This window comes from Ictidomys tridecemlineatus, chromosome 7 (genome assembly GCF_052094955.1).
Source record: "Ictidomys tridecemlineatus isolate mIctTri1 chromosome 7, mIctTri1.hap1, whole genome shotgun sequence".
Classification (NCBI taxonomy): Eukaryota; Metazoa; Chordata; class Mammalia; order Rodentia; family Sciuridae; genus Ictidomys; species Ictidomys tridecemlineatus.
The window spans coordinates 191734618-191760809 of NC_135483.1; the positions used below are offsets into that span (position 1 = coordinate 191734618).

At 44.5% G+C, this 26192-nt stretch overlaps 1 protein-coding gene and 1 non-coding gene across 19 annotated transcripts in view; both read left to right on the plus strand.

Annotated features, from left to right (window-relative positions):
• The window catches only part of Dis3l2 (DIS3 like 3'-5' exoribonuclease 2), a 339632-nt gene that overhangs the window by 249227 nt on the left and 64213 nt on the right, over positions 1–26192 (plus strand). For 17 of the 18 annotated variants that reach the window (XM_078018215.1, XM_040268004.2, XM_078018225.1 and 14 more), the window contains one exon: positions 13721–13828. In XM_078018215.1, the coding sequence (XP_077874341.1) occupies positions 13721–13828 (108 nt within the window). Of the gene's footprint in view, positions 1–13720; positions 13829–26192 lie in introns of those variants that run through there. The other variant, XR_013424398.1, reaches the window with a different exon arrangement.
• Positions 7301–7406, plus strand: LOC120883805 (U6 spliceosomal RNA). Its single transcript, XR_005725997.1, has one exon. It is a non-coding gene; the product is annotated as a U6 spliceosomal RNA (small nuclear RNA).

Here is a 26192-nt window from a genome sequence, read left to right on the forward strand (position 1 = left end):
TACTCGTTGACTACACAGAGGTGAGAGTCCTGCCCCACCATAGACCCACATATACAACCCCTCTGTTGGTTCTCAACAGCCCCACTGTGGGTTCTCACTGTTCTCCCACCCCGCCACCTACCCTTTCAGAACAGGAACTTTGAGAAATGTGTGTGGGCTCCTGGCCTCCTGAACTCCTACTTTCTACAGTTCTCCAAAACAGGCTGGCCCTTTCCAGGTGTGTTGTAGGCCACCAGGGTTCTGTGTACTGCTCTTCCTGGAAATAACCTCACCCCTGGGGCTCTACTGAAGCCAGTCCCATGCTCTTCTTTTGCCTGGGCCCTGGCCATGGGGAAGACTGAGTCTCATCCTGGCAACATATTTGGGTAATGGATCTTTTTAAGGGCCAGTGTTTTCCTGCCTTCTGTATTTGTTCCAGCTAGAAGTCTGATTACTACTTCATGTCACTTCTGCCTCCTGAATGATCCTGTGGCATCACCATCATACCTACTACCTTCCTGTCACACCCTTGCCAAGGATCCCACTAAATCTACCACCTGGCAGAAGAGCATTTAGACACAGAAGTAGAAGAGCTGCACCTGTGTTCCAAATGCACATCTGGCCCGGGGCCTAAGGCTTGTAGCACGCCCAGCTGTGATATAGTAGACTTTCTTTTCAAGCTTGAAACCAAGGCTTTCTATCAGCAGAGACCTCAGCTTATATTTGAGGTTTCTTGGCCACTTGCTCTTTTCTGTGGATAGAACCCATTGTCATAACTGCCACAGCTCAAATGTGACCATCATGTAAGGTTCCCATCCAGTCCCACAGCCCAGGTTCTTTTGTATCTGTAGTCTGATTCACAGAATTAGGGCACCTCTCCCCTCAGCCATACTGGTAGCACTGTGACATGTAGAGACATACCTACCTCTGGCAGATCCAATAAGCCATTGTGTCTCATGACCTTTGAGTGCCTGACCATCTGCTAGCAATAAAAGCACAGGGCCTGCTGAACAGAAAGATCGACACACAATGAACCATTCATTTTCTCAGCCCAACCTTGTATAGACCCTCCAATATTCCCCCACTTCACACAGATGGTCCCAAGCCACTTATAACAGGGTAGTAGCCCTTGTGCTAACCTCTAGAATTCTAGTGTTCTAGAGCCCCTGAGCTCCCATTTTGTCCAAGCATCAATGTAATTCCTAAAAAGATATTGGTAGTTCTAGAACAAAAGTCCTTCAGGACACTGTAGAAATTCCTGAGTTTTTGGAGTTTACCAAGTATGCTGAGAGTTCCTGTCATATTATCTGCTGCCACTACTACTAGCCTCTCAAAGTGAAGGAGATTCTTTTAGGCTCTGATTGTAGCCCCATTCTTTTAGGGCTGAAGATTTTGTTGCCTGTTGGCTCTCCCACTCCCAATCAGGCCAGCAGTTGACAGTGATGTCATCAATCCCATGAGGGAAATCACACTGTCCAGCCCTCTCTGCTCCCACTCCAGAAGGAGCTAGCCCAGATATGCTTTTACCCCAAGTGAGAGGCTGTCATGTGTCATGGCTGCCTTCAGTATGCTGAGGCTCTTCCTAGAAAGACCTAGCACCTCCTCTCTCCTGCTCTAGGCTCAGATCACCACAGTCTGTACTATCTGAATAAAACCCTAGTCCTGCCTGCTCTAAGATTGGATAGCTGGTGACCTGGATCTAAGCAGGAGGATTGCACATTTAAGGCCAGTCCCTGGGCAACTTAGTGTGACCCTGTCTCAAAATAAAAATTAAAAGGGCTGGGGTATAGCTCAGTAGTGGAGCACCCACACACACACACAAAAAAAAAAATCAGACTGGATAGCCACTTTCTTTAGGGGTTCAACTTTGTTTTCCATTTACACTTGGTGATCAGAACCACCATGCAGGTGTTTTCTACCATCCTAGAGTGACAGTGCTAAGTGGAGAGGGAAACAGAATTGATTAGAGCTGTGAATGAGTCAGAAGCTGCATGGGTATCTAAATCCAGTTTCAAGTAACAGAGTGAGCATGGGCAATAGGTGACCTCTGCACAGTGTGCCTAAAACATCTAGAACTTTTGAAGGCCACCCTGTGAGAATAACTGTACCCTCAGCTGAGCAGAAGTTCCACCAGATGTTGCTTATATCAGACAAACCATGTCCCTGATTCGCCTCCAAGCCTGTTTGAACCTAAATGCAGTGTTCAAGAATTTCTGCTTGACTTCCTTCCTCACAGTATTTATGATACTTGTCAAGTCATGAGCAGGTATAGATGTCTTACGGGAATGCAGCACAAACTCCCGACCCACAGATCTCTCTGCATGTGAGCACCAGGCTTCTTCCCCAGCCTTTCCTCTTTGGCCATGAAATAGGCCTTCACATTCCATTACTGACTATGCATATGGCACCCCTGGAACATAGCTCCACAGAGCTGGCCTTCAGGTTATGTTTGGCTTTTTAGAAGGTTTCTTTAACATTTTACAAGTTTGTATCCACCTGATCTTTATTCATGACCAGTCAGGACTTATTAACCTGGTACTAGAAGAAATACCTTCAGTGTTATACCCCTTATACTGACAGCTTTCTTGTACAATCTTCTTCACTTCTTTACATCATATTCTCATTCATGATAACTGTAGCTACAATTTCTGAGGTTCTCCAGCATGAGACAGCCAGTCGATACCTCAGGAGTCATGAGCTATGTGGAAGGAGACCCTGGATTTTCTGATAGATGGGACTGAGGACTTCACCAGTCAAGCCTGGATCTCACAAAGACATCCATGTGGAAGACTGATTGTCTTCCAGGTTCACACATGCCATCTGCAAGTGCAGGAACTGGAAGACCAGTTCCCTAGATATTTGAAAGTTCCAAAAGTCATTGAATTCATGGCCTGCCAGCTTCACCCTCTATAACTCCTCCATATTGTACCAGCTTGCCAACACTTGCTTGGACATCCTGGGAGAGGGAGCCCAAGTGTCTGCTAGTTATGACAGCTGGCACCACCATATCTAATTGACATTTACTTTTCTGGAGAAGATGAGAAAAAGAGAAGGAACCCGACTCTTACCTCAAAGATGTGCATAACCAACCAGCATGGTTAAAATTAAAAGATAGAAAATACCACGTGTTCCCTAGTAAGGCTCTGGAGTAATGAGAACTCTCACTGCTAGAAAAAGGCAAATTGGTACAACAAAAAACTCTGGTAGTATCTTTTAAAGCTAAGTGTATACATACCTTAGCCATTCCACTTCTAGGATGTACCCCATAGAAGTGCTTATTGTGGGTATTGCCAAAAAAAAAATGATGATATATGTTCATTGAAGCATTGTTCAAGCTAGCAAAAAAATAAAAAATAGAAATTATTTAATACCTATCACCTAGAATGAACAGAGAAATGAACAGATAAATCATGGTATATTCACCCTGTGGGAGGCTGTAGAGCAATGAGAAGGAAAGCACAGTGGATTCACACAACAGCTTTAATGGTGAAAGAATTCAGACACAAGGATAGATTCCATCCATACAAGTTCAAAACCAGGTAAAACTAATCTACACCATTAGAAGTCAGGGTCGTGGTTACCCTTGATGGGAAGAAGCTCTCAGTGGAAGTGGGGACTTCCATTGAGTCTTGAAGTGGGTTCAGTTCATGAAAATAAATCAAACTTTCATGGCTTATACATTTATATATACATGTTATACTTAAAACATGTATTTTTATTTTGAAGCTTTGGGGGCAATTGCCATTCCACTTTAACTCCTTTAGGATCCTCTATCCAGCCTACCAAGGCAGAGAAACCACATCAAGGTCCAGGTTCTTCCTTAGTATGGCCCTCCTGAGGACATAGTTATGGTACTTAATGTTGATTGCACTTAACATGACTTCCAGTTGGAGGCATCCATCCTCACTTCCTGCCTCAGAATGCCCTTGGCCAAACCCAGCCCTTGCCTGATCCAGAGCCTCTTAAAGAAGGAAGACGAGACTCCAAATTCCTTTTATCTGCAGAGACTATAATGTTATGACGGAAAGAGAAAGAGAAGTCATCTCTTAAACTTCAATCTTTGAAGTGGTTTCTTAAACTCTAAAGTCCACACTAAGTGAATAAATGTGAAACGTTCTCCCCAATTAGAAAAATTTACTTTGCTCTTCAGTTAAGTATTCTTTGAATATTTAAGAATTTGAAGCCATTAAAGATATTTCTTCTAAGCAGGTGACTTTCTCTTGTCCAGCTGCTGCATTCTCCTTTTAAAACCAGGAATTCTGTTTTAAAATCAGAAAATGAAAAATAAATAAAGGTGGGTTGAACAGCTAAACATGTTTTCTTCCCCACTCTCTGGACGGTTTCATGGTTGTCACAATCCTAGTGTCTCTCCTGGGGCCTGCTGAGCCAGGGCTCTGCTGCTGAATCCTGCAGGTATGGAGCTGGGCAGAAGGGCCTGTGTGCCTCTGCTGCCAGCCCACAGCCTTGGAAAGCAGCAGCTGGGCCTTCTCATGCCTTTGAACCATTGCTCTGACCTTTCTTCCTACTCATTTTTGTTTCTTAAAGGACTGTGTCCAGGAACTTTTCTGCTGTTTTCACTTCATTTTGCCTATAAAGGTCTTCTTAAAAGCTGGATGAGCCGCTGCTCCCCCTCCAGATTCTCTTGCTTTCTCCTTTGGCAGAATCATTTTTCCCAACTTCATCACTCAGGGGAAGGAAGATGGGGGTGGGAGTGGGGCTGGGGGTTCCGGTTGATTTCCCATCTATAGAGAATGTGGCTCTGACTTCTTTTCATTCAGAGGCTGACCTATAAGTGACTGATGGTCAGAATTACAATCTCAGCTTGGTTGGGGGAGTCCTCCTGTGGAGCAGGACAATGTGCAGTGAAACCAATCTTGGGCCCGTCCCACTGACTTTTAAATGAAATTCTTTTAGTTGAGATTTTACTCACAGTAATAAGTATTTGTTAACTCTTCTTAACAATAGAGTGTACTCAGGCAGAAAGTTAAATTTAAATAGCATCTGTTTAAATCCCGTGAAAAAACATCTTTTCTTTTTGACAAAAGATGGTTCTGTTGGGACAGAGGTCAACTGTCTACCTGAACTCGAACCCATTCTTCTCAGAAGGACATGATATCTGTGCAGTTAATGCCTCTCCACTGTTTTCTCTGGGAGAGAACACAATGTAATTTTAAGTTTTAAGGTAATTTTTTTTTAAGTAAGTAAATTAAGTTTTAAAAGTAAAAGAAAACCTAAACAGTTGAAACCTAAACCTAAATTTTCTGCCTACTGGCTCATCCACTCATGTTATTTTAGGTGTGAAACAGCTCAAATGAAAGTTCGCCCATAAATCTCCATGATATTTTATTGGTACTGCTTTATAATAGACATCAAAGATGAGGATTGGAAGCCTGGCTTCATGTCACATCCAGACAGTTTTAAGATGTTCCTTTCTGACACCAGCAGATTGTCTGTGTTGATGTTTTGTTAATGTCAAACTGTGTAGCAAAAAGTTGATCAAATTTTGAAGTCATGGAAGTGTTGATATGAAAAAGAAAACTCTTTAAACAGAGATGTTGGCCAGAAAACAAATTATCTATTTCCTTGATGTTGTTTCAGTGGGCAAGTAAGGATCTAAAGTGTACCTTGGTGTTAAAACCTCGAAGTCCTCAGAGAAAAGCAAAAAAACTCACCACGTTGTCAGGCTGCAGATCTGGGCTGATGGGCACTTAGGTTGTGGGGGTGTTTAGGTGGAGGCCTGCCAAAGCCTGGGCTGAAAGGTACAGAGAGGCTGAGAGGCCCTACAGACATTGGAGAGCCCCCCGTGGGTTGTGGTCATCTGACCCGATGTCATAGCTCATCCTTCCTGCTCCTCCTTGTCTGGTGATTGATTCTTCCCTTCTGTGGCCCTTTCCGTTGGTCACAGGGCTGTCCTGGCTAACCCGCTGCTGAACTTGGCCAGCCCGCCGCTGTGGCTTTTGCAGATGTTTCTGCTCTCTGAGGTTAATGTAAGATTTTATAGTCTTGTTAGTACCCCCACCCAGCTGCCCAAATGATCAGTTTCTCTCAACTCTCCCAAGCCCTGGTCCAGAATGCTTAGAAAGTCAGGGTTCTGTCATCTGCCCCTTTTTTCCACGGCCAGCTTCTAAGCTGTACCCCGACTTAACTTTGGACCTGACCATGGCGCATGCTTCAAGCTCCTTTTCCTTTTCTGATCCACTTGGAATTTATTGAGTACTAGCTGTGTGCCAGGCCCTAGGGATATGAAGACGAGGTGGAGGCGGCCTTGCCCTGCGGAAGTCAGAGGAAGAGGGCACTTAACTAACATTTGAAGTGCTCTGGGCTGTCTTCAGTGACAGAAGTGCCCAAAGTGAAGACATAAAGAGAGGAGAGAATTCATACTTACCTGCATGGTGCAGGGAGAGGAACTTTTGAAGGGGCATAAAGGCATCACCTAACAATCAATTTTTGTACCATGTTTCACATTTTGAGTAGAAAACTTCCAGATGGTCAGAAGTGGGTAGCGAGGGCCTTCCAAGCAGGAGCTAGAAGTGGTGTGTTCAAGGAGCAGCATGTAGTTTGGAATCTCTGGGGTGTGAGTTAAAACTCCTAAAGGAGGAGCCAAGAAATGATGTTCCATGGAGGGGTCTGAAGTGGCAGGCTGAGTTGCTTGGGCTTTACCAAGAGGGCAGATAGGGAAGTGATTGGGTCAACCTGAGCACTCTCTGGCTGTAGGAGGCTGAGGCCCAAGGCACAGAAATCATTATTAGTACCAGGGTCATGTCTTCCTGAAACTTTAAATGAACAGTAACCATCCTAAATGGAGATCTTTGCTCACAGAATTTTCAGAGAATTTACCAGCACCACGGTGTCTAACTAGCCCCAGGAAAACTTAGGTGTCTACAGACAGTGCACCAAATGGACATTCCAAACAAGCAGCATTTCATAGTTACCCCAGATTTCAGCCTACTCCCAATCCTGCAGTCCTTTTCACAAAACAGAAAGTAAGGAGAGGCAAAGGTTAAGTAAGTGGGAGAAGTTAGATGCCCCCTTTATCTTTACTGCCCCCTTGGAGACCAGCTTGTCCCTAGCAGTTCATGGCTACCTGTGACTTCTGGACACTCGCTGACTATGGAGAGTACAGACTTTGCCAGAGACTCTTGGCCTCACTGGAGGCAGTTGGGCCCTTCCTCGTCCATAGGACAGGTGAAAATCCTGGTGATTAAATTCAGCTCAACAATGATTGGGAAGGTGAAGGCAGCATGTCCTAATGTGCACCTGCAGGTGGTCATGGTGGAGTTTGGTGAGAAGATGCAGAAAGGTCAACGACAGGAGGAAGGTGGTGCTCTCTTTGGCAGCACACCCACACTCAAACTGGAACAGTACAGAGATACGCAGAGCCCCTATGGAAAGACGGCATGCAAATTTGTAAAGTGTTCCATATTTTTTTAAACATTTAAAAAGGAAGTTGTATGAATCTGTTTTTTGCTACTATAAAAAAAATACCCAAAGTTGGATGTGTATAAAGAAAAAGTTTATTTAGCTCTGATTTGGAGGCTGAAAATCTAAACAGTGTAATGCCAGCTCTGGGGAGTGGCCCCACCCTTGTCTGTATCACCTCATGGCAGATGGCACCACAATGGCAGGAGCTGTGTGAAAGGGAGAGATCAAGTGGCTAGAAGGCCTTTAAAGTGATGGGAGGAGCCAGTCCTGGCCTGCCTTTTAAAGGTCCTACTACCTCTCAACACCCATACTGGGGACCAAGCTCTGAACACATGGACACATTCAAACCGTGTCCAAACTCTAGCAGAAATCTTATCCAGAATGATTTACACTCCAGAACTCTGCCACTGGCTTAGGAGATTGTTAGACTAAATCATGAGAGAGAAAAAGAAGTGTCGCACTTGAACAGTGTGGATGAAGGGAGAGGTGAAGAGATTCAGTTGAGAGAGGTCAGACCTTCAGGACTCGGGAACTGACTGGATGTGATGGGCCACGGGAGTGGAAGAGCCACAAGATGACCCATGGCTATGGTCTGTGTGTGAGGAGAGGGGCATGGCTCGGAGGTGTGAGTGTGGTGTTTTGGTTTTTGAGTGGTTTTGAAGGGAGTTTTGGTTTTTGCTTATTTAACTTGGGTCAGAGTACTGCTGTCAACAGAGAGAGACATTGACTCAGGAGATCCTTGGGGAAGAGGGAAAGCGAAGGGCAGGGAGAGGAGTCCAGTAAAGGCCCTGGGGTGGCTAGGCTTGGTAGTGCAGGCCTGTAATCCCAGCAACTCAGGAGGCTGGGGCAGGAGAATCGCAGCCTGGGCAACTTAGTGAGACCCTGTCTCACAAAAATAAAAGACTAGAGGGATAAAGTCAGGGGTAGAATACTTGCCTACAATCATATTCAAGGAGTTCAGTCCCCAGAACTGCAAAACAAATTTTTTAAATAAGAAAAATTTTTAAAAATATGTGTATACACATGGGTACCTATATACACACACATTTATATTACTAACATAAATGAAATGTATACATCTTTAATATAAAATGTCTTACCTGAAGTATAGTCATGTTATGCACAGAAAAAAGACAAAGACTCCATACCAGTATACTAAGAGACTACTGTGAAAAGTGGGAGACTGGGACGTAGGCTGGGGAGAAGAAAGGTCCACCATAAAGAATGGCAGCTCTGACCTTGTGTCCTGGCTCCAGGGAGGGAGAGGCCAAGTAGATCAGATTGCTCACTGGGAAGAGCTGGGTGGAGGGGTCTAGGCTTTGGACAAGAGAATACACATTGTGAAATAGCAGAGGACCAGGGCACACAGGGTCCAGAGAAACAGTTGAAGGAAAATGCTACAAGGGTACTTGTGAGGGATGAGGTTTGGCATCTCAGTTTTCTCTGTGAAGGAGAGTTGAGATTTTCATATGAAAGAGAGAGTGTGAACGCAGCTGGGTGGGAGGTTGGAGGAGTGCTATAGCATTTTAGAATTGAACCTGAAGGGCATGGAGAGGGAGCTACCAGAGTTGAGTACAAAAGACCTGCCAGTCTTATGAAGTAAGAGCAGAGGCTGTTTGGAGACCCATCTCCACATGGCCCAGCCAGTTTCCCTGTCCCCATCTCCGCTCACCAGGATTGCAAATGCAGGTAAGACAGTTGTGAGGTTGTCCTTGGGTTTTTTAGCTAGGGCAGTAGGAGGGAGGGAGCTGGAGCATTGAAGTAGTCCCTGCTCAGCTGAGGAGGACGCGAGAGGGAAGCCAACATCAGGTGGTTGAGGAGCAGTGACAGGGGCTAAGGACAGCCAAGGTTTCTCTCTTCCTGGGGGGGGGGGGGGGGCTTCTCTTCCAGCCATGCATGGTTTCTGCACTTGTCACCCTGGCTCATGTCTCCAGCTTCCATGAAGGGCCTCACACATGCTGCACCAGGGTCCAGGCAGGTTTCTACCTGATGGAAACGGGCATGTATTTGAGAAAGGGGTTCTCAAGTGGCTGTCCACCTCGCCAGCCCTCCCGAAGGGATGCTTGCTGGGCAGGGGACCCCTGTGAGTCAGGCCCCATTTATGAGAGGCTATGGTGTACCAGACCACAAGTGTGCTTGTAACCTCTTAATTCCTTCTCTTTTGAGAGACAGAAGCCCAACTACCTATTTACAAAACTCTGTTGACACCAAGACTGTTTTCTTTGCCTTCCATCTGATTTCTGCCTCCAGATCTGGTGAAAAGTTTATTAAAAGGACTGTACCTTAAAAATTAAATATAATTATTCTACCCAAAAAGCTTTTGTGATTTGCTTCTTCGTGAGCACTTAGGTTCTTTGGCATCTCACTACTGCAGCATGAATTGTAGAGCAGTTTGGATAACTGGGTAGCCACTGGATGTACTGGTTGTTTTTAGGAGCAGTGGCTAACACAGTTTACATTATACTTAAAACACTAATAGCCTATGAAATTTTTGTGTAAAGATGTTTAAGTAGAAGTCTACCAGGTAATTCATAAAATGTTTTTATGTGATTCAGTAAAACAGCAAATAAAAAAATCAAGGGTCATCCGTTTTCTGAGCAAAAGACAGTTTGTGTGCAGACTGACGGGGTCTGCTGTGTGTCAGGTGCTGGGTCCAAGCCTAGGGCAAGACCCCTGTCCTTGTTCTTGAGGTTCTCCAGTCCAGAGGAAGAAGGAGGCACCTGAAGCCAGTTAGGACATAGTGTGGTCAGCAGTGTGGAAGTGTCATGGAGGAAGGATGGAGTGAGTGGCTGGCTGGCTGGCTGGGACTGCCCCTCATCCTCTGAATGAACAGGGGAGGTGAACAAATCACAATGTGTTCTCTGGGGGAGATTGGATAAGCTCTTTAGAGATGGAGATCAACCGAATCTGGGAGAATGTACCATAGTTTGCCAGATGCAAAACTTCCAGAAAAGTGTTCCAGAAAGAGGGAACAACATGTGCAAGAGCCTGAGCAGTGCAAAGGCAGGGCAGGTGTAGGACCTGCAGTGGAAAGGTCTGTGCTGCTGGCGATATGGGTATTAGAAGGGAGCGTCTGGGCACAAGTCTGAACAGCAGGCTAAGCCTGGTGACGCAGGAGCTTGGACACCATGAGCTGACTTTATTGAGCATCTTCAATATTGTTTTTCTACTGAGGAAACCGAGACCTGGAATTGTACTAACTTGCCCAGATCACACAGGAAGAGCTGGGCCAGGATGAGACCCCAGGCCTCAGGCGTCCCAGCCTGCCTTCTCTTCCTGCTCAGGGTTGTTGATGCACCTGCCCAGCCCTCAACTGCTTAATAGACTTTAGACTTTGTTTTGGGTTTTGTTTCTTTAATGGTGAAGCTCTTTTTGCAAATAAAATATTAATCCCAAACTCAAAGGTATAAAAACAGAGCATGATTCATGAGCATAATTGCGTTAGCATAAGTTTATTTCTTATCGAAGTGTATAACACAAGATCCGTTATGAAAACACTGGCTTTCCTTTTTCTTAAATTTATATGTATACATATATTTTAGTTTGTCAGTAGACCTTTATTTTATTTATTTATTTACATGTGGTATTGAGAATCAAACCCAATGCCCCACATATACCAGCCAAGTGCTCTACCACTGAGCCACAACTACAGCCCTGGCTTTCTTTTTAATAACCTCTTTTAATTTAGAATACTTTTAGATGTACGGGAATGTTGTCAAGACAGGACAGAGTCTCAGATGACAATGCTGCCCCCATTGTTAACACCTGCACTGCCAGCCACGAGTCAGGACCAGGGAACTGACATTGCAACATTACTGTGAACTCGCTCTGTACTTCATTTGGATTTGAGTGATTTTCCCTCAGTGTTTTTGTTTTGTGTTTTATTTTCATTATTCCAGGATCCAGTCCCACCCCAAGTTGTAATAACTTTCTTTTAACAAAAACTTAAAACATGATGTCAGGAATTAGGTTACATTTTCCAAAGCTCAGTTTTGTGACTTAAAGTAGATACTGCCTTGAACTACACTATTCTATCTTTTAAAAATGATATTAAAAGATATTACGCCCTGGACTAATATCATAGCAGCAAGCACACTGGCATTGCAGCCAGTGTCCAAAATATATTTGGTGTCATGATCTGATAATGCAGCCCAGAGAAGAATACAGGAGTGCACACCCAGAAAACTTGACAGTCTGTCTCAGGCTCCATAACAGTATACCACAGACTACATGGCTTCAACAGTGGACATTTATTTTTCACAGTTTTGAAGTCTATGAGTCCCAGATGAAGGTGCTGGCCAATTTGGTTCCTGGTGAGAGCTCTCTTCCTGGCTTGACTATGGCTGTGTCCTCACATGGCCTCATTTCTGTACCCACTTGAAGAGATCAAATGTGTGTGTTCTCTCTCCCTTTTTCTTCTTATAAAGTCTTGAATCCTATGGAGCTGGGCCCCACCCTTAGGACTTCATTTCATCTTAATTGATCTCCTAAAGATCCTATATCCAAGTACTGTCAAATTGGTGGTTGGGGCTTCAACATATGTTTGGGGTTAGGGTGGTGGGGACAGTTCAGTTCATAATTCAGAGGCTGAAAATTATGTGAGATCTTCATAATCTAACCATGATTTAGTATGAAGTTGAGACCTTCCCATTTTATACAGTATGTTGATAAAGGTAAAGATATACTACGCTGTAAAACATTTGACACCACGAGAAAGTATTCAATATTAAGATCCAGTTTAATGCACTATTAAACAATTTAGCAAAGAAAATATAGTTTATTGGAACTGTGCAAAAGCAAGGGCAAGAAAAGCATTTCAAAAGTAGTTGCCCATGAGAGCATTGCCAAAAGTTTTCAGGTCCTCATCAGATTTAACAATAGATGTTTAAAAGTAGTGTCCTTTAAAATAATGCCAAACAACTATTAATTAGATGTTACTGATATGGGCCATGAGTTCTAGAATTTACTTTTCTATACCAAAGATGTTTAGTGTACTGAAGCAGGGTGTGGTACAGATACTTCACATAGAATAAGAAACCACTGGGGCTGGTTTTGTTATTACCACTCAAGAAGTCAGCTGGGTTTACCCCTAGTACTGCATAATGGTCCCTCCTGCCTGTTCCTTCTTGGTTGGTCAGCACAGGCCCTCAACCCTCAACACAGCAAGAGGAGCAAGCAGGTCTTCAGTGAATGTGGAGGGAAGTAACTGGTGATTGATTCCATCTGAAGTAGGAAAATGTGGGAGACAGAGCAAGCAAATTTGAAGGCAGGAGGGAGAGTGTGGGAAGTTTCCTCAGGAGGTACAGGTAGAGTCTCATTTTATCTTTGGAATTATAGAGAAACAGTAATATTACAGAGAAACAGTAGTATTCTGGAGCAGCTAAAAATCATCATTGGAAAGTAAAAAGTTTAATTTAAAAGGATAACATCAAATCATCCTATTATGGGATTGAAAGATAAATGGGAAGAAATCACTTAGGCGTTAAAACTGCAAAATGGATGACTGGCTGACCAAGGTTCATCTAGAGAACTGCACTTAAGAACTTTTCTGCTTTATTGCAATAGTGACATTTTCTTATTCTGTTAATGTTCCAACATATAATTTGGTAAATTGTGTTATATGCAATTACTAAATCAGGGAGTAGCTTGATTTTACTCTGATGATGCTGTGAAGACTTTGTCTTCAGGCTTTGGGTTCTTAAGTGTATTGTTCAACCAGAATAGTTATAGCCACAAGCTGCAGTCATTCTTGAGTGTAGAGCTTTACCTTTAAGGTAGCTGACCCTGCTATCCATGGGGACTCATTCCGGAACTCCTGTGGATACCAGAACCCAATGATGCTCCAAACCCTTTTATAGAATGATATGGTATTTGCATGTAACTCACAATCCTCCTGAATATTTTAAATCGTCTCTATATTACTTATAAACCGTAATACAATGTCAGTGATATGTAAATAGTTGTTATATTGTGTTGTTTAGTGATGATGGCAAGAAAAAGACTGTACATGTTCAGTAGAGATGCGATTTCTAAAATATATTTTCCATCCAAGGTTTGTTGAATCCATGGATGAAGAACCAGAGGGCAGACTGTGGATAGCAAAGGGTAGCTCTTTTCTCATGGCTACGGTATCTCTTTTAGCTTCTGTAAGCAACTCTTTCCACTTTCCCAGATTATATTTCCTTGACAGTGGAAGCTCCTGGAAGAGCCTGAGACAGCATGGTCTTTCCTCAGAATCTTATGGGAACAGAAACACCTGAGAACTCAACCTGCTCACCAAAAGTGCTGAAACGTGCTTACAGCTATCCTCTGTTCACAGGTGGTCCCCATGCTTCCCAGGCTGCTATGTGAGGAGCTGTGTAGTCTCAACCCCATGACGGACAAGCTGACCTTCTCTGTGATCTGGACGCTGACTCCCGAGGGCAAGGTAACAACTTACATCTTGCCATTCATTCTCTGCTTACCAGCATCCCGTACTTTGTGGTGGGAATCACCTGTGGTGTGCCTGATGCTGGGCTGTGGTGCTGCTGTGGAAGGGTGGTGAGAAGGAAGTGCGAGGGCTCTGGCCTCAACTGACTGTCAGCCCCACCTGGGAGGCAGGAGCTGATTTTTGCCCAAGACTAAGTGGGTTTCAGTGAGGTTGGGTATGTACTGGGAGGCAGGCGGCCCCACTACAGGAAGGGAGCAGGGCCTGGGGGAGGAGGGCATTAATGAATGGGGAGAGTTTGCAAAGATGTGCAACATCAAACTAGGGAAAGTCTGAAATGGCAGTCACAGATGAATTGCGGCTGCTAGGATTCATAATGTTTCATGAGGAATGTGGCATTTCAAAAGATGAGTGCTGCATCAGGGTGCAGGGTGACTGGGGGTGTGTAGGCTAGGCAGCAAGGTAGCACTGTGTCAAGACACAGGGTACAAAACCCTGGGGCACTGTGGAACATCAGCAAGCATGTCCCAGACGCGGGGAAGAAGGGAGTTGGTAAAGAAAGATTTTTTTAAAAAAAAAAGCAGTTTCTTCCCCCAGAACAACAGCTCTGCACATCCAGAATAGGGTAATGATAAATAAACTATGGTGTCTAATCTGGAATGTTATACAGTTACTAAAGCTGATTACAAAGACCATTGAAGAACATGGCAAATGTTTATGCTGTAATATTTAATAGAAGTTTTTTAAAAAAGGTAATTATTATTAAGAGATTCCAAATAAAGATGGAAGATCGAATACCCACATTTACTTTCATTCCCTCCCAAACCTCACTAAAACAACAATAAAGAGAATTTTTTTTGAAGACATAAACCCACAAGGACAAAGAGAGTGGGAGAGGAGACAACAGCAACAAAATTTTGGAAGTTGGGTAGCAGATGGATGAGTGGTAACTGACTTAGCAGTCCTGAGAAAGTTGATTCCTGAGCCAGCAACAGAGGAAGCCAAAAACAAAAAAAAAAAAATCCAGAAATTGACAGCACTAGATAACTCTGGAAGGCAGGGAGTGGTGGGTGAACATGAGGCTGCAACAGTATCAGTTGCAAGTTTATTTTAAAAAAGATTAGTTCCCATGTTCTACACAGAAGACCAGAAATTTATTTTCTGGACAGGACAGAGGAAGGTGTCTGAACTGAGGCACAGTGACACACTCAGTGCTGCTGGGCCTAGGGATCGAGTGAATGTTGGCATACTGAAAGTTCTTTCCACCAACTCCAGAGTTCTGGGGGCCAGGCCTGCACCCATGAGTTAGGAGATGGAAACATCTTTCTCTGAAGAGTCTGAGTAGTAAATAATAAAGGCATACTAATAACCTTAAGGGTTTCCCAAGGAGCAGCCCAGCTCTCTTCTGCAGTAAAGCTCACAGACAGTGAGCCCCACTGCCCTATCACAGTTTTTTAGTATTTCACTTTCATGTCTGAAGGGACAACCAAGAGGAGAGTGTCTAATATTACATAGAAAGGTAAAGTAATCTAATAAAGAAAAGCAACTAGGACAAAACACTAACAAGGAAAAGAAATGATATCTTTATAGAATTTTTTAAAGAGAGTTATCTATATCACAAGATAGAAGAAATGAAAAAGATTCAAGATTCCAGTTGGAAGTGAAGTTGAAGAATTATTCCAGAAAGAGATAGAAACGACAAGTAATTTAGAGGACCAGTCCAAGGTATCCAGCATCTGCTCAACGAGCATACTAGAAATAGCAAAGAGATCAAAAGGAAAGAAATGATCAACAGGCATGTAAAAACATGGAACCATGAATCCCACCATTATGTACACCCTAATATTACCAATTAAACAAATATGGGGATGGGGTGGGCAAAATCATTCTAGGAAATGCTCTATTTCTGGAAGACTTTCCAGATTGGAAGAGCTCGTTGCCAGCATAGTGGTGGAAACATGTCTCCAAGACACACCACCAGAAAATTCTAGAACTCTGGAGACAAAGAATAAGATGCAGGAGGGGATCGCCTACAGTAGATCAGAAACCAGAATAACTAGTACTTTTCTACCACAACTCTAGAAGCCACGTGACAGTGAAGAAAACCTCCATGTCTGAAAGTCTGTGATCTCCATACCAAAGTTTTGTACCTAGCTTTCAGTAAACTGCAAGAGTAGGAGAGGACATTTTGAGACAAAAAGTACTTCTGGTACACTGTTTCTCACAAAGCTGCCAGAGAATAGGCTTCACTAGAATGAAGGAGTAAATAAAAAAAAAGAAAGAATCGGGCACAGTGGTGCACACCTATAATCCCAGCACCTCAAGAGGCTGAGGCAGGAGGATTGGAGTTCCAAGCCAGCCACAGCAAAAACAAGGCGCTAAGCCAATCAGTGAGACCCACCCCGCCACCCCACCCTGCCACCCCACCCTGTCTCTAAATAAAATACAAACAGGGCTGGGGATGTGGCTCAGTGGTTGAGTTCAACCCCCAATACCCCACCCCCCCAAAAAAGAAAGAGAAAGATATTGGACATAGGAAACATAAATCAGCACAGGGAAGAACGGAAGGAATCACCTAGATCAGGGTTTAAGACACTTCCTATAAAGGCCCAAATGGTGAATATCTCTGATTTCACAAGCCACCTTCTCGGTCATAGCTATGGAACTCTCACACTCTAGCAGGGGAGCAGATGACAGGTAAATGAAACAGCTTGGCTCTGTGCCAGGAAAACTTTATTTAAATTCAGATGGCAGGTTGGATTTGACCCACTGGGCCATAATTTGGTGATTGATACCCAAACAGCAATACCCAAACCCCTCAGTGCTTTTGGACCATCTGTGTAATATCAATACATGGGACAAGCCATGCAGTGCCTTAGTGTTATTATGAAACCAGTTTTGACCTCATGGACCCCTGAAAAGGTCTCAGCAACTTAGCAAGGCCCTAAGCAATCCAGGAAGACCCTGTCTCTAAGTAAAATATAAAAAGGGCTGGGGATGTGGTGGCCCAGTGGTTAAGTGCCCCTGTGTTCAATCCCAGGCACCAAAAAAAAAAAAAAAAAAAAAAGTGGTTATCATGAGGAGGGACAGACGAGAGGAGAACAGAGGGTTACTGTCTTTCATAACAAGCCTTTAAAACTATGTGATTATTGTAACTATGTATACTTTATTTTTAAATTTTTAACCTGCAGTTTTTCAGATATACCTGAAAGTAAAGAAAATAGCACATTAAATGCTCTTTGCACATCTCCCAAATTCAACTACTGTTAAGATTTTGGTTTTTGATACAGTGTTTTGAAACAAACCATAGTCAGGTCCTTTCACTTATATGTACTTTCATATGCAACTCTAAAAACTGTGGACTTCCTTTAATATAAACACAACCCTGGGGCTGGGGTTGTGGCTCAGTGGTAGAGTGCTTGCCTTGCATGTGTGGGGCACTGGGTTTGATCCTCAGCAGCACATAAATAAATAAAATAAAGGTGTTGTGTCCTATAACTAAAAAATAAATAAATAAATAAATAAAATAAAAAACCCTATAGCATACCTAACAATGGACGCTAATGCCATGGTGCCATCCAGAACCCATAACACATTTCCCTGAGTGTCTCCAATGGACTTGTCCAAATTGAAATGAAAAAAAAAAAAATACACACGTTACTTTTGGTTTTTATGGCTCCTAACTATCTGGTAAAAAGTTCCTTTCTAAGGTTTAAGAGGCAAACATTATCTGAAACGCAGAGAAGGAATTATGAGTACAGTATGCCAGCACTCATATTCTGGTGGGGGTGAGAGCAAGCATGGGGGGAAAATGAATGGAAAAAGATCAGAAGGAAATAAAACAGAATGCCAACTGTGGTTGTGTTTGGGTAGTAAAACTATGAGTAATTTTTTCTACTTTTTTGTATTTTCTAATGTTTTTTGAAAACATGTATAACTTTTATATTTTTATAAATGCTTATTTTTGCAAAAGTTTAACTAAATAGAAAATAAAAGCCTGTAGAAGAAAACTAACTTGAGTCAACATAGAAGAACGTTGAATCTGAATTATGCCTGCCAGGATCAGACCCGAGAAATAAAAACTGCCTCATCTAATGTGCTTCTAAAATACGAGGGTCATAAAAGAAGCACTAGAAAGCGGCAAACCCTGACACGCAGCTGCCCTTTGGGGTTTCTGTTCGAGGCAGTGTTGGGTGCTTAGGGCTTCTGCTCTTCACAAGGTGCTGCAGGGCAGGTGGAGGCACAGGGCCAGGAAAGGTGCTGGGCCTCTGTCTAACCACACCAGATAGGAAGGACCAGGGTTGGAACTAAGGACAGAGACTAGCAGGGCAAGGCCCATTGTGGTTTTCCAAATACCCTACCCAGAGACCAGGGGACAACATGAGAGGTAGACCAGTTGGTTAGTCCTGAGTATCTCTTACCTGCAGTCAGGACCCATAATGAAAGGTCTGATTCCACATTTGTATCCAAGGAATGCTTGTTTAAGATGCTAGTAAGCAAAGCCTGAGTTAAGCTAGAGGAGCACAGATTCAGAATCAGATGAGAGATCAGGGTGCCAGAGGAGGCCCTAAGGGCAGCCCTGCATCAAGAACCCAAATGAATAAAGAGGAAGGAACTCAAAGCCTGTGTGGCCAGAGCCAGGAGGCTGGGTTTACTTATAGTCTCTCTTAGCAAAAGGGCTTGGGCTTTGTTAGAAGGAGCCAGAGCAGGACCAGCAGCATTGTGTCCCCACTCCTCCCACATGGCTGCCACTTTTACCTGGTGCCAAAGTGAAGGTTTTCCTTACGCTACTGGCCTGCCTTACTCTCTGGGGCAGGTGTGGTCCACCATTGGAAGGCTACTACTTTTTTTGTTTTTTTTTAACATCCACAAGAAAATCTTGGATAGTTTTGCTTTCATCAAGCCAGTGCCCCAATGTTTAGGTCAATAAATGTTTAAGAATCTATTTTTAGCATATTTTTCATGTGTTTGTTTTAAGAACATTGTTCTCTAATCTTGACATTTGTAATTAAATATTGTCACAAGGGAAAAGTTACCCAAGTAAATTTTGTACTTTTTGTAAAATGCAACTCTGGAACCACAAAATCAGCTCTACCATATCCATCCAGTGGCCCTATCACCTCCTGAACACCTCTGGCACTTCTGTCTCATCTGACACTCAGGAATGTAAGGGCCTGCACATCAAAGACCAGTTCTCAGAGACACCTGAAATACACCTGAATATTCTTGTGTCAGACTTTGAAGAAAATCACCTGCAACAAAGCTGACTTAGTAGGAGTCTCAGGGTCACAGATGAGAAGGATGCAAGGAAGGCCTCCCTGGCTGCAGCTGTCCCCAGCCTGCCTCCCCTGCCACAACTGGGATGCTGGGATGTGCCAGCATCCATTAGGACCTTGAGTGTGCTCCAAAAGAGGACACTTCAGCCATTTACTCAAGCCAGAAGCCATGGGGTCCTTTTTCACTGCTTTGGTCTTTCTCTCACCATCCACCCCACCCACATCCAGTCTGCCAGTAAGTCATCTCGGCTTTGCTTTCTAAATCTCTCTGAATCTATCCCCTTCCTTATCACCTTGAGCACTGTGGCAGGGGTTCCAGCTGCTGTCTCCTGCCTGAACTAATTCCAAGGCCTCCCGACTGTTCTTCCAGCTTTGGCTCTTGCCCATTCATCTTCTCCCCACATGGCAGTCAGAAGGAGCCTTCTAAATCTTAAACTAGGTCTTATCTCTCTTAAAATTCTCCAATCTCTTATCAGAACAAAAGCCAAAAGCCTTTAAAATAGGATGCCCCCTCCTCACTGCTTTCTCTTTCTTCTGCTAGAGACCCATGGACTCCAGAGCCAACTTGGAAACAGACTTGCTTCTCTTGCTGAAGCATCTTTGCTCATGTGGAGATCACTTATGATGAGCTCTCTCCTGTGCAACACCTCCCATCTTCAGCTTCTGTGGCCTTAATCCACTGAGCTCAAGTTTTGCTACCCACCTCTTCCTAATGCCATTCCGGTCTGGGCCTGTTCCTGGAGCTCTAGGGAAACTCTACTTCCTGCCTCAAGAAGCATGCGTTGAGAGAAGAATGTTGTGCAGAGTACAGGCCGACTTTCTTTAGCAGAGCTTTAATACTACTTAGGAATTCTTTTACTGATTGCTAAGGTAGCTATTCCAGACCTTTATTCCTAGGCTTCAGCTTTCTATGCTGCTTCCCATCCCTCTTTCATTCAAGACCCACCATTCCCCTCTGGTAACTTTCATTTCTCCTTCTTGGAAGCCAGAGAGCATCCAGTTGGATCTACTTGATCAACTTTCCTCTCTGCCTTTCCCCTCTCTTTCTGCAATAATAATGCCCCTGTTGCAACCTGAGTTTAAACCCTGTGTTCTCTGGATCTTTTAATGGCACCAGTGACAACCAAGCTACCCAGACTTTAAAGTGGCCAGCCTGCTTCACATCTACTACCTCTAAGAGTTCTGCATTCTAGCAGGGCTACCTTTGTGGTGGGCCTCTCTAAACAGTCCTCTCTTTCTGTACCACTGCCACTATCCCAGTTCACATCTTTGCCATCTTATCCTGGGACCAGTGGTATAGACTGTGACCTCTATTCTGTTTCCCTAGTGATCATCCTCTTACTCAACTTCCTCTGACTGCATGTGATAATTAGCCCCAAAAATCTGATCTCTAGAGTCTGACATAAAAGACCTCCACCTTCTGTGACCATTTGCCATCCATCCTCCAGCCCCCTCCATCTCTCCTCTTGCTACTGAAGGGTTCATTTGGTTTAAGAGGGAGCCACAAGGCTTCCAAGACTTCTCATGTGCTCCATCCTCTTCCTTGAAGATGCTTCCCCTCAGCTCTGCCAACAAGGATATAGCTTATGCTTTGAGATGCAGCTATGATGCCACTTCTTCATGAGAGTCCGGGATAGTCACTCATCCACCCACTCAGTATGCTGGGGATACTTGCTGTCTTCACATACTGTATAAGGTATTGAAGATATGAAATTAATATCCCCCAACAGAAATAGTAGTGATCTCCTGGTGATGGGTGAATAGATTTTTAATTTTTCTTTTTCCCATCCATATTTGTAAAGTTTCCTATAATGAATTCATAATACCAATTAGAAAAGTAAAAAAATTATTTTGATTTTTTTTCTTTTTTTTTAAATAAGCAGATGAGAGATACTAGATTATGTTTGTGGGCTGAGTGGTAAGGTCAACAGACAAGACAAGGGAGAAGGGATAGATTTGGGGAGTCTCTCATCCTAAATGGAGTGAATATGGGGTGGGGGAGTGGGATGCCCTAGATTTTGAGAAGGTGCTTAGATGGAAGGGCATCGTCCTCCCTGTCAGAATCCATTTTCCCATCTTTCCACCCCCTCAGCACCTGTCCTCTTTCCCTGGACTTTAGAGCCATTTGTGCACAGATCTGTTATCCTGCAAGATTATAAACTCCTTATAAGCAGTACCCATTCCTGAGTTTTTACCTCTCCGCCCATAGTACAGTGCCCATACCCAGAAAACGCTGAAAATATTTCATACAGTGATTTGCAAACCTGTTTATTCTTTCTGCCTTGTTAGAAAGGTGGTCTCTTGGTAAGCATTGCATCCACAGCAACCTTCCCCACTTTGCAAGCCAAGTGCTGAGGGTTGAACGAAGCCTCAAACTACCCCATTCAGCTTCTGCACAATCCTGCTCTCCCCGTGATGACCCCTGTAGAGTTTCATGTCCTGCTGCTGGCCTGCCATCTGCCACTGCTAAGAATCTTGTGAAACTTGAAGAATAAAATGCTGATCAGGTACAGTGGTGCACACCTGTAATCCCAGCAACTCAGGAGGCTGGGGCAAGAGGATCTCAAGTTCAAGGCCAGCCTGGACAATTTAGCAAGACCCTGTCTTAAAATAAAAAGGCCTGGGGAAGTAGGTCAGTGGTAGAGTGCCCCTGGGTTCAATCCCCAGGATTGCCAAAAGAAAAAGAAAAAAATTCTATGCTCTCCCTGGGTCATCATGGTCTGTAGAGGCTCCCAAAGCAAGGCTTGTATATAGTATCATGCAACCTGGGGCTTCAATTGGTGGTAAGAAGCAGAGCACTCACTGGTTGATGTGTTTCAGCCTCGGACGCTGTAGTGGAAACCTTGCCCATGCAGCTTCCCATGAGACAATAGCTTCAAAAACTGGTTTTGAGAATAAGGAGAAAGTTCCCAGAATATCTATCTTTAGTCATTACCAGAGGCGGAGCAGAATTGTTTTATTTCAGGCCTGTAGCAACAGCTCTAGGACAAGGGTGCTTTGGGAAGAACTTTGCTGTGTTCTGTGCCCTGCATGTCCCATTTCCTAATGAAGGCACAATGAGATGGTTTACCTAAGGTCACTTCAGGGGAATCACAGAACTGAACTGAACAGTTCAGTTGCTTGGACTTAAAATAAGAATTCAAAATGAAATATTTTCAAGAAATGAAACAAAGTTAAGACTTTTATTATTTATAAGATGGTCATGCCAGTAAGTAAAAATTCCTTTCAATCAGCTTTTCTCCCACGTTTTGATGTTATTAACAGTGGGTTTGACTTGAACCTGAAAACATGGCTCCTAAGTGTCAGAAAGAGCAGAGTGGGCTGTCCTGGGCTCTAAAACAAGGGCACTCCCACTTTCCTTCCTTGCTTCCCCCCCCTAGCCTCCAGTTTCCTTCCCACACCCTCAGGCCTCTCAAAGATGAGCTCTAAGGATTCCTCCCACTGCCCTGTGGGGAAGGGGATGCTTTCAAGGCCCACTCGGACATAGCACCCTCATCCACTGTTACCAGAATGAAATTCCTGCCTCGGCACCGTCAGAGCCTCACGTTTGGGATCTCCTCACGTTTCCTGCTGCTCTCAGGGTTTGGTGTGCCAGGCAAACATTCGAGGAAGTTTCCTCCACTTCCTTCCTCAGAAGTTTAGACAGCTGTCAGCAGGTCAGAATGGGAAGGGACCTGGTTCTAGCCCTCAGAACCAGTGGGCAAGCTCAATGGCAGGCCACCTTGGAGAGCAGAAGAGTGCTCAGTACACTTAGGCATTTTTTGCTATACAAATAAATCTTGGAGATAATTCTAGCACATAAACAAACTGACTTAGGAACTAAAACAGGCTGACAGACATGAGGCCCTCTGCAGCCTGTGCCCTGGGCAGAGGGCTCTGGTGGGCCTCTGCATGCTTCCTCTGGGACCCCAACAGTGCAGCCATGGAACACTCCAGGATCTGGCCTCTGTGTGTCAGTACGGAGCAAGTGAGCTCTCAGGTATAAATGGAGCTTGCTGCTGCTGGGGCACAAGTCTTGCTATTTACAACTTCATCTTAGCCTGGTGGCTCTCTTTGTTTTGGGCAAGTTTTATATTTGTTTGATTGGTTAGTTGTTATTTTTTTTAAATTTTATTTTTTACTATTTGGTAGATACAACATCTTTGTTGGTATGTGGTGCTGAGGATCGAACCTGGGCCACACGCATGCCAGGCGAGCGCGCTACCGCTTGAGCCACATCCCCAGCCCCTAGTTGTTATTTTTGTTTGTTGTTGTTTGGTAGTAGGAATTCAATCCAGGGACACTTTACCACTGAGCTCTATCCCCAGGCTTTTTTTTTTTTTTTTTTTGATTGTGGGAAGGGCAGGGTCTTGCTAAGTTGCTGAGGCTAGCCTTGAACCTGAACTTTGAACTTGCAGTTCTCCTGCCTCCAGTCTCCCAAGTCACTAGGATTACAGGTATGCTCAGGCTCTGGTGTTTTTTAAGAAGAACCTGGGTCTCACCCCATCACATTGGGCCTAGTACAGGGGTGGGCCTAGTGGAAGAGTCCCCTACTCCTCAGCTACCCCCCAGCCTCTGCCTGCTGCTTCCAAGGCCTTCACTAGGCAGTCCTTCCTTTGACCTGCCCCTTGCTGTCTTCTAGCCCTCCTCTTTCTGCCCACTTCTTTGTCAGATGCTTTCTTCTTGGCACATTTGGCTTCTCTTTTACCCACCCCTTTTCCCGCCATTGCCACTCAAACAGCCTGGTTTTGCTTCAGTCAGGAAAATGTTTCTTTCTTTCTAAGATGTCTTTTGAACTAAACATTTTATAGATGGGACGTAGAGTTGCTGCAGAAGTGATTTTACATCTTATTATTTAAAATTATAAATTAACTCCATTAGCAGTTTTTAGAACCAGAGGTGTCTTACTGAGGGGCTGACATTTTTCAGAGGATAAGTTTTAAAATACATTTGAATGGTATTAGGACACAGTGTTCAAAGGTTTCCTCACACAGTTGTCTCTTTAAACTATAGAAAATTGATATGCATTTGAGGTACATTTGCTTCTTTATTTCACATCTATCGCTTTTCTATTTTATGTCATTCATCTGAAATATAAGAAAAAATAGACTTTGAATCTAAGCCTTTGGTTGTGGATCTGCCCATGGCTGCCACTTGGGAGCTTGTGTGACTCTCAGGAAGTCTGTTTTCTCAGCTGTTGAACAGGCTGAATAAGGGGCTCCCCCTCTCCCTCCTGTGTGGGATGTCAGGGTCTGGGACTGAGGGTGCTGGGCTGTTTCAGTCTTCCTGGGTGTAGAGGTGCCATGCCGGTGGATGGTGTGGGCTCCTAGTTGGCCCAGGGTTTTCCCAGCAATACCCTGCAGTCAGGGCTGACTCTGTTAACCTGACATTCCCAGCACTAGTGTCCCAGAGTGTGTGCAGCAAACTTGCTGCCTGCCGCAGGAGTGGCCCGAGTCCTGTGATTCCGCAGAAGGAGGACATGATCTTCTTCTGAAGGGTTTTGTTTATGCATCTCCTCGTGGCTTTTTAACTTTTTCCATGAAAAACCCTTTGTCCTTTTGTCTTCTGCCACTGGCCCTGGTTATGGACTGGGCGTTGATGTGAGTACAGCTTCCAAATTGGAAATTAATGAGGTGTTCCCTCCAGAGAGGCCTGCCTTCCACGCCGGGGCTGGCTGCTCCTGGTCCCCTCCGGGTGGATCTTTGCTTTCCCGCTGCAGCTGCCACAGGCATCCTTCCTTCCCAGAGGTGGTTTCAGGCCGCTTTTCCTAGCCTCATAATTATTTTAGTGACTGTCAGGTGTGACTCCAGGCCACCTCCTCAACCCTTTGTATGTTTAAAAAGAAGATCAGGGCCGATTTCCAGAGATGCAGCTGTGAGGGGAGGGCTGAAGCCAGGGGAAAGAGCTTCAGGAAACACCAACTCAGGCCCCAGCTTGGCAGCATCCAGGTGTGTTGTTGGGAAGGGACTTCTGACTTGACTGAGGAAGCAAAAGAGCAGAGGTGCCCATTGGACAGGGAGCGGTACTTAGGTGAACTGCATGTGCTGCCAGGATGGCAGTAAACAAGCTGGGGGTGGGGCATCTGATTTGGGAAAGGGCCAGGTAATGAACTTTAAGAACTCCCCGAGATTACATGGAGCCCCTGGTCAGGGCTCAGCAATCAGAGGGTTCAGAGGGAGCGACAAAGGTATGCATGGAGTCAGTGTGCATAGGCTTGGGGTACCTCATGCAGCTTGTTGCCAAATTTCATGCACATGTTGTGGGGTGAATCTCATCAGGGCTCTCATTAAATTCTAAAGCAGTTTGTGGCCCCACAGCTTAGGTGAAAACAAATGCCCCTCGGGGTGCTGAGGTCACCTGCTCAGAGCATCCTCTAGGGAAAAAGAACACAGACCCCGGGAGGCCACACACCTTGTGACCTGGGCACAGGAAGGAATCCACGAGGCCACTTGTGACCTGTGAGAAAGAGAGGCGTGGCATGGGGTGGAAGCTGGATTCCCTGAGCGAGTGGAAGACAGGCTGTCTAACAAACACAATGTGGACACACGGGAGGAGGGACTGGATTTGGAAGGAAAGGGAGAAACGGAAGCAAGCCGACTCTCCAGGGGAAAACACTGAGACCACAAGAATGAAGAGGCCGTGGCCCTGTCATTCTAGAGGAGGTTGGAACAGCTCTCTTCAAAAAATGTGGTGTGTAGGGCATGCCTGGGCTGCCCTGGAAGGGGCTCCCTCCTGCACAGGGCACCCCCAGCTGTTGGACAGGACTGGATTGGCTCTGTGGGCACCCTTGCCTGCAGCACAGGAGCTCCCAAGAGCCGGCTTCAGGTCCTGCTTGCCACAGTGTAAGACTCAAATGTGCATTTGAGTTCCTCCTAGTTCTTGGAATAATCTGGAAAGCATAATTTCAGGATTGTAATTTTTTTTGAAGAAAAAATTAAATGCACAACTCTCTATAGCTCTTTGTGCTGAATGAATACAAGACATGAATGATTGTCATCATTCTCATCCTCCATCTCATGGCTGCCATTTTTTGACAGTGTTGATTCTTCTTTTAAGGGAGGATGTGGGCACCAGAGGGCTTTCTGTAGCCTGTCAGATTAGCAGATGTG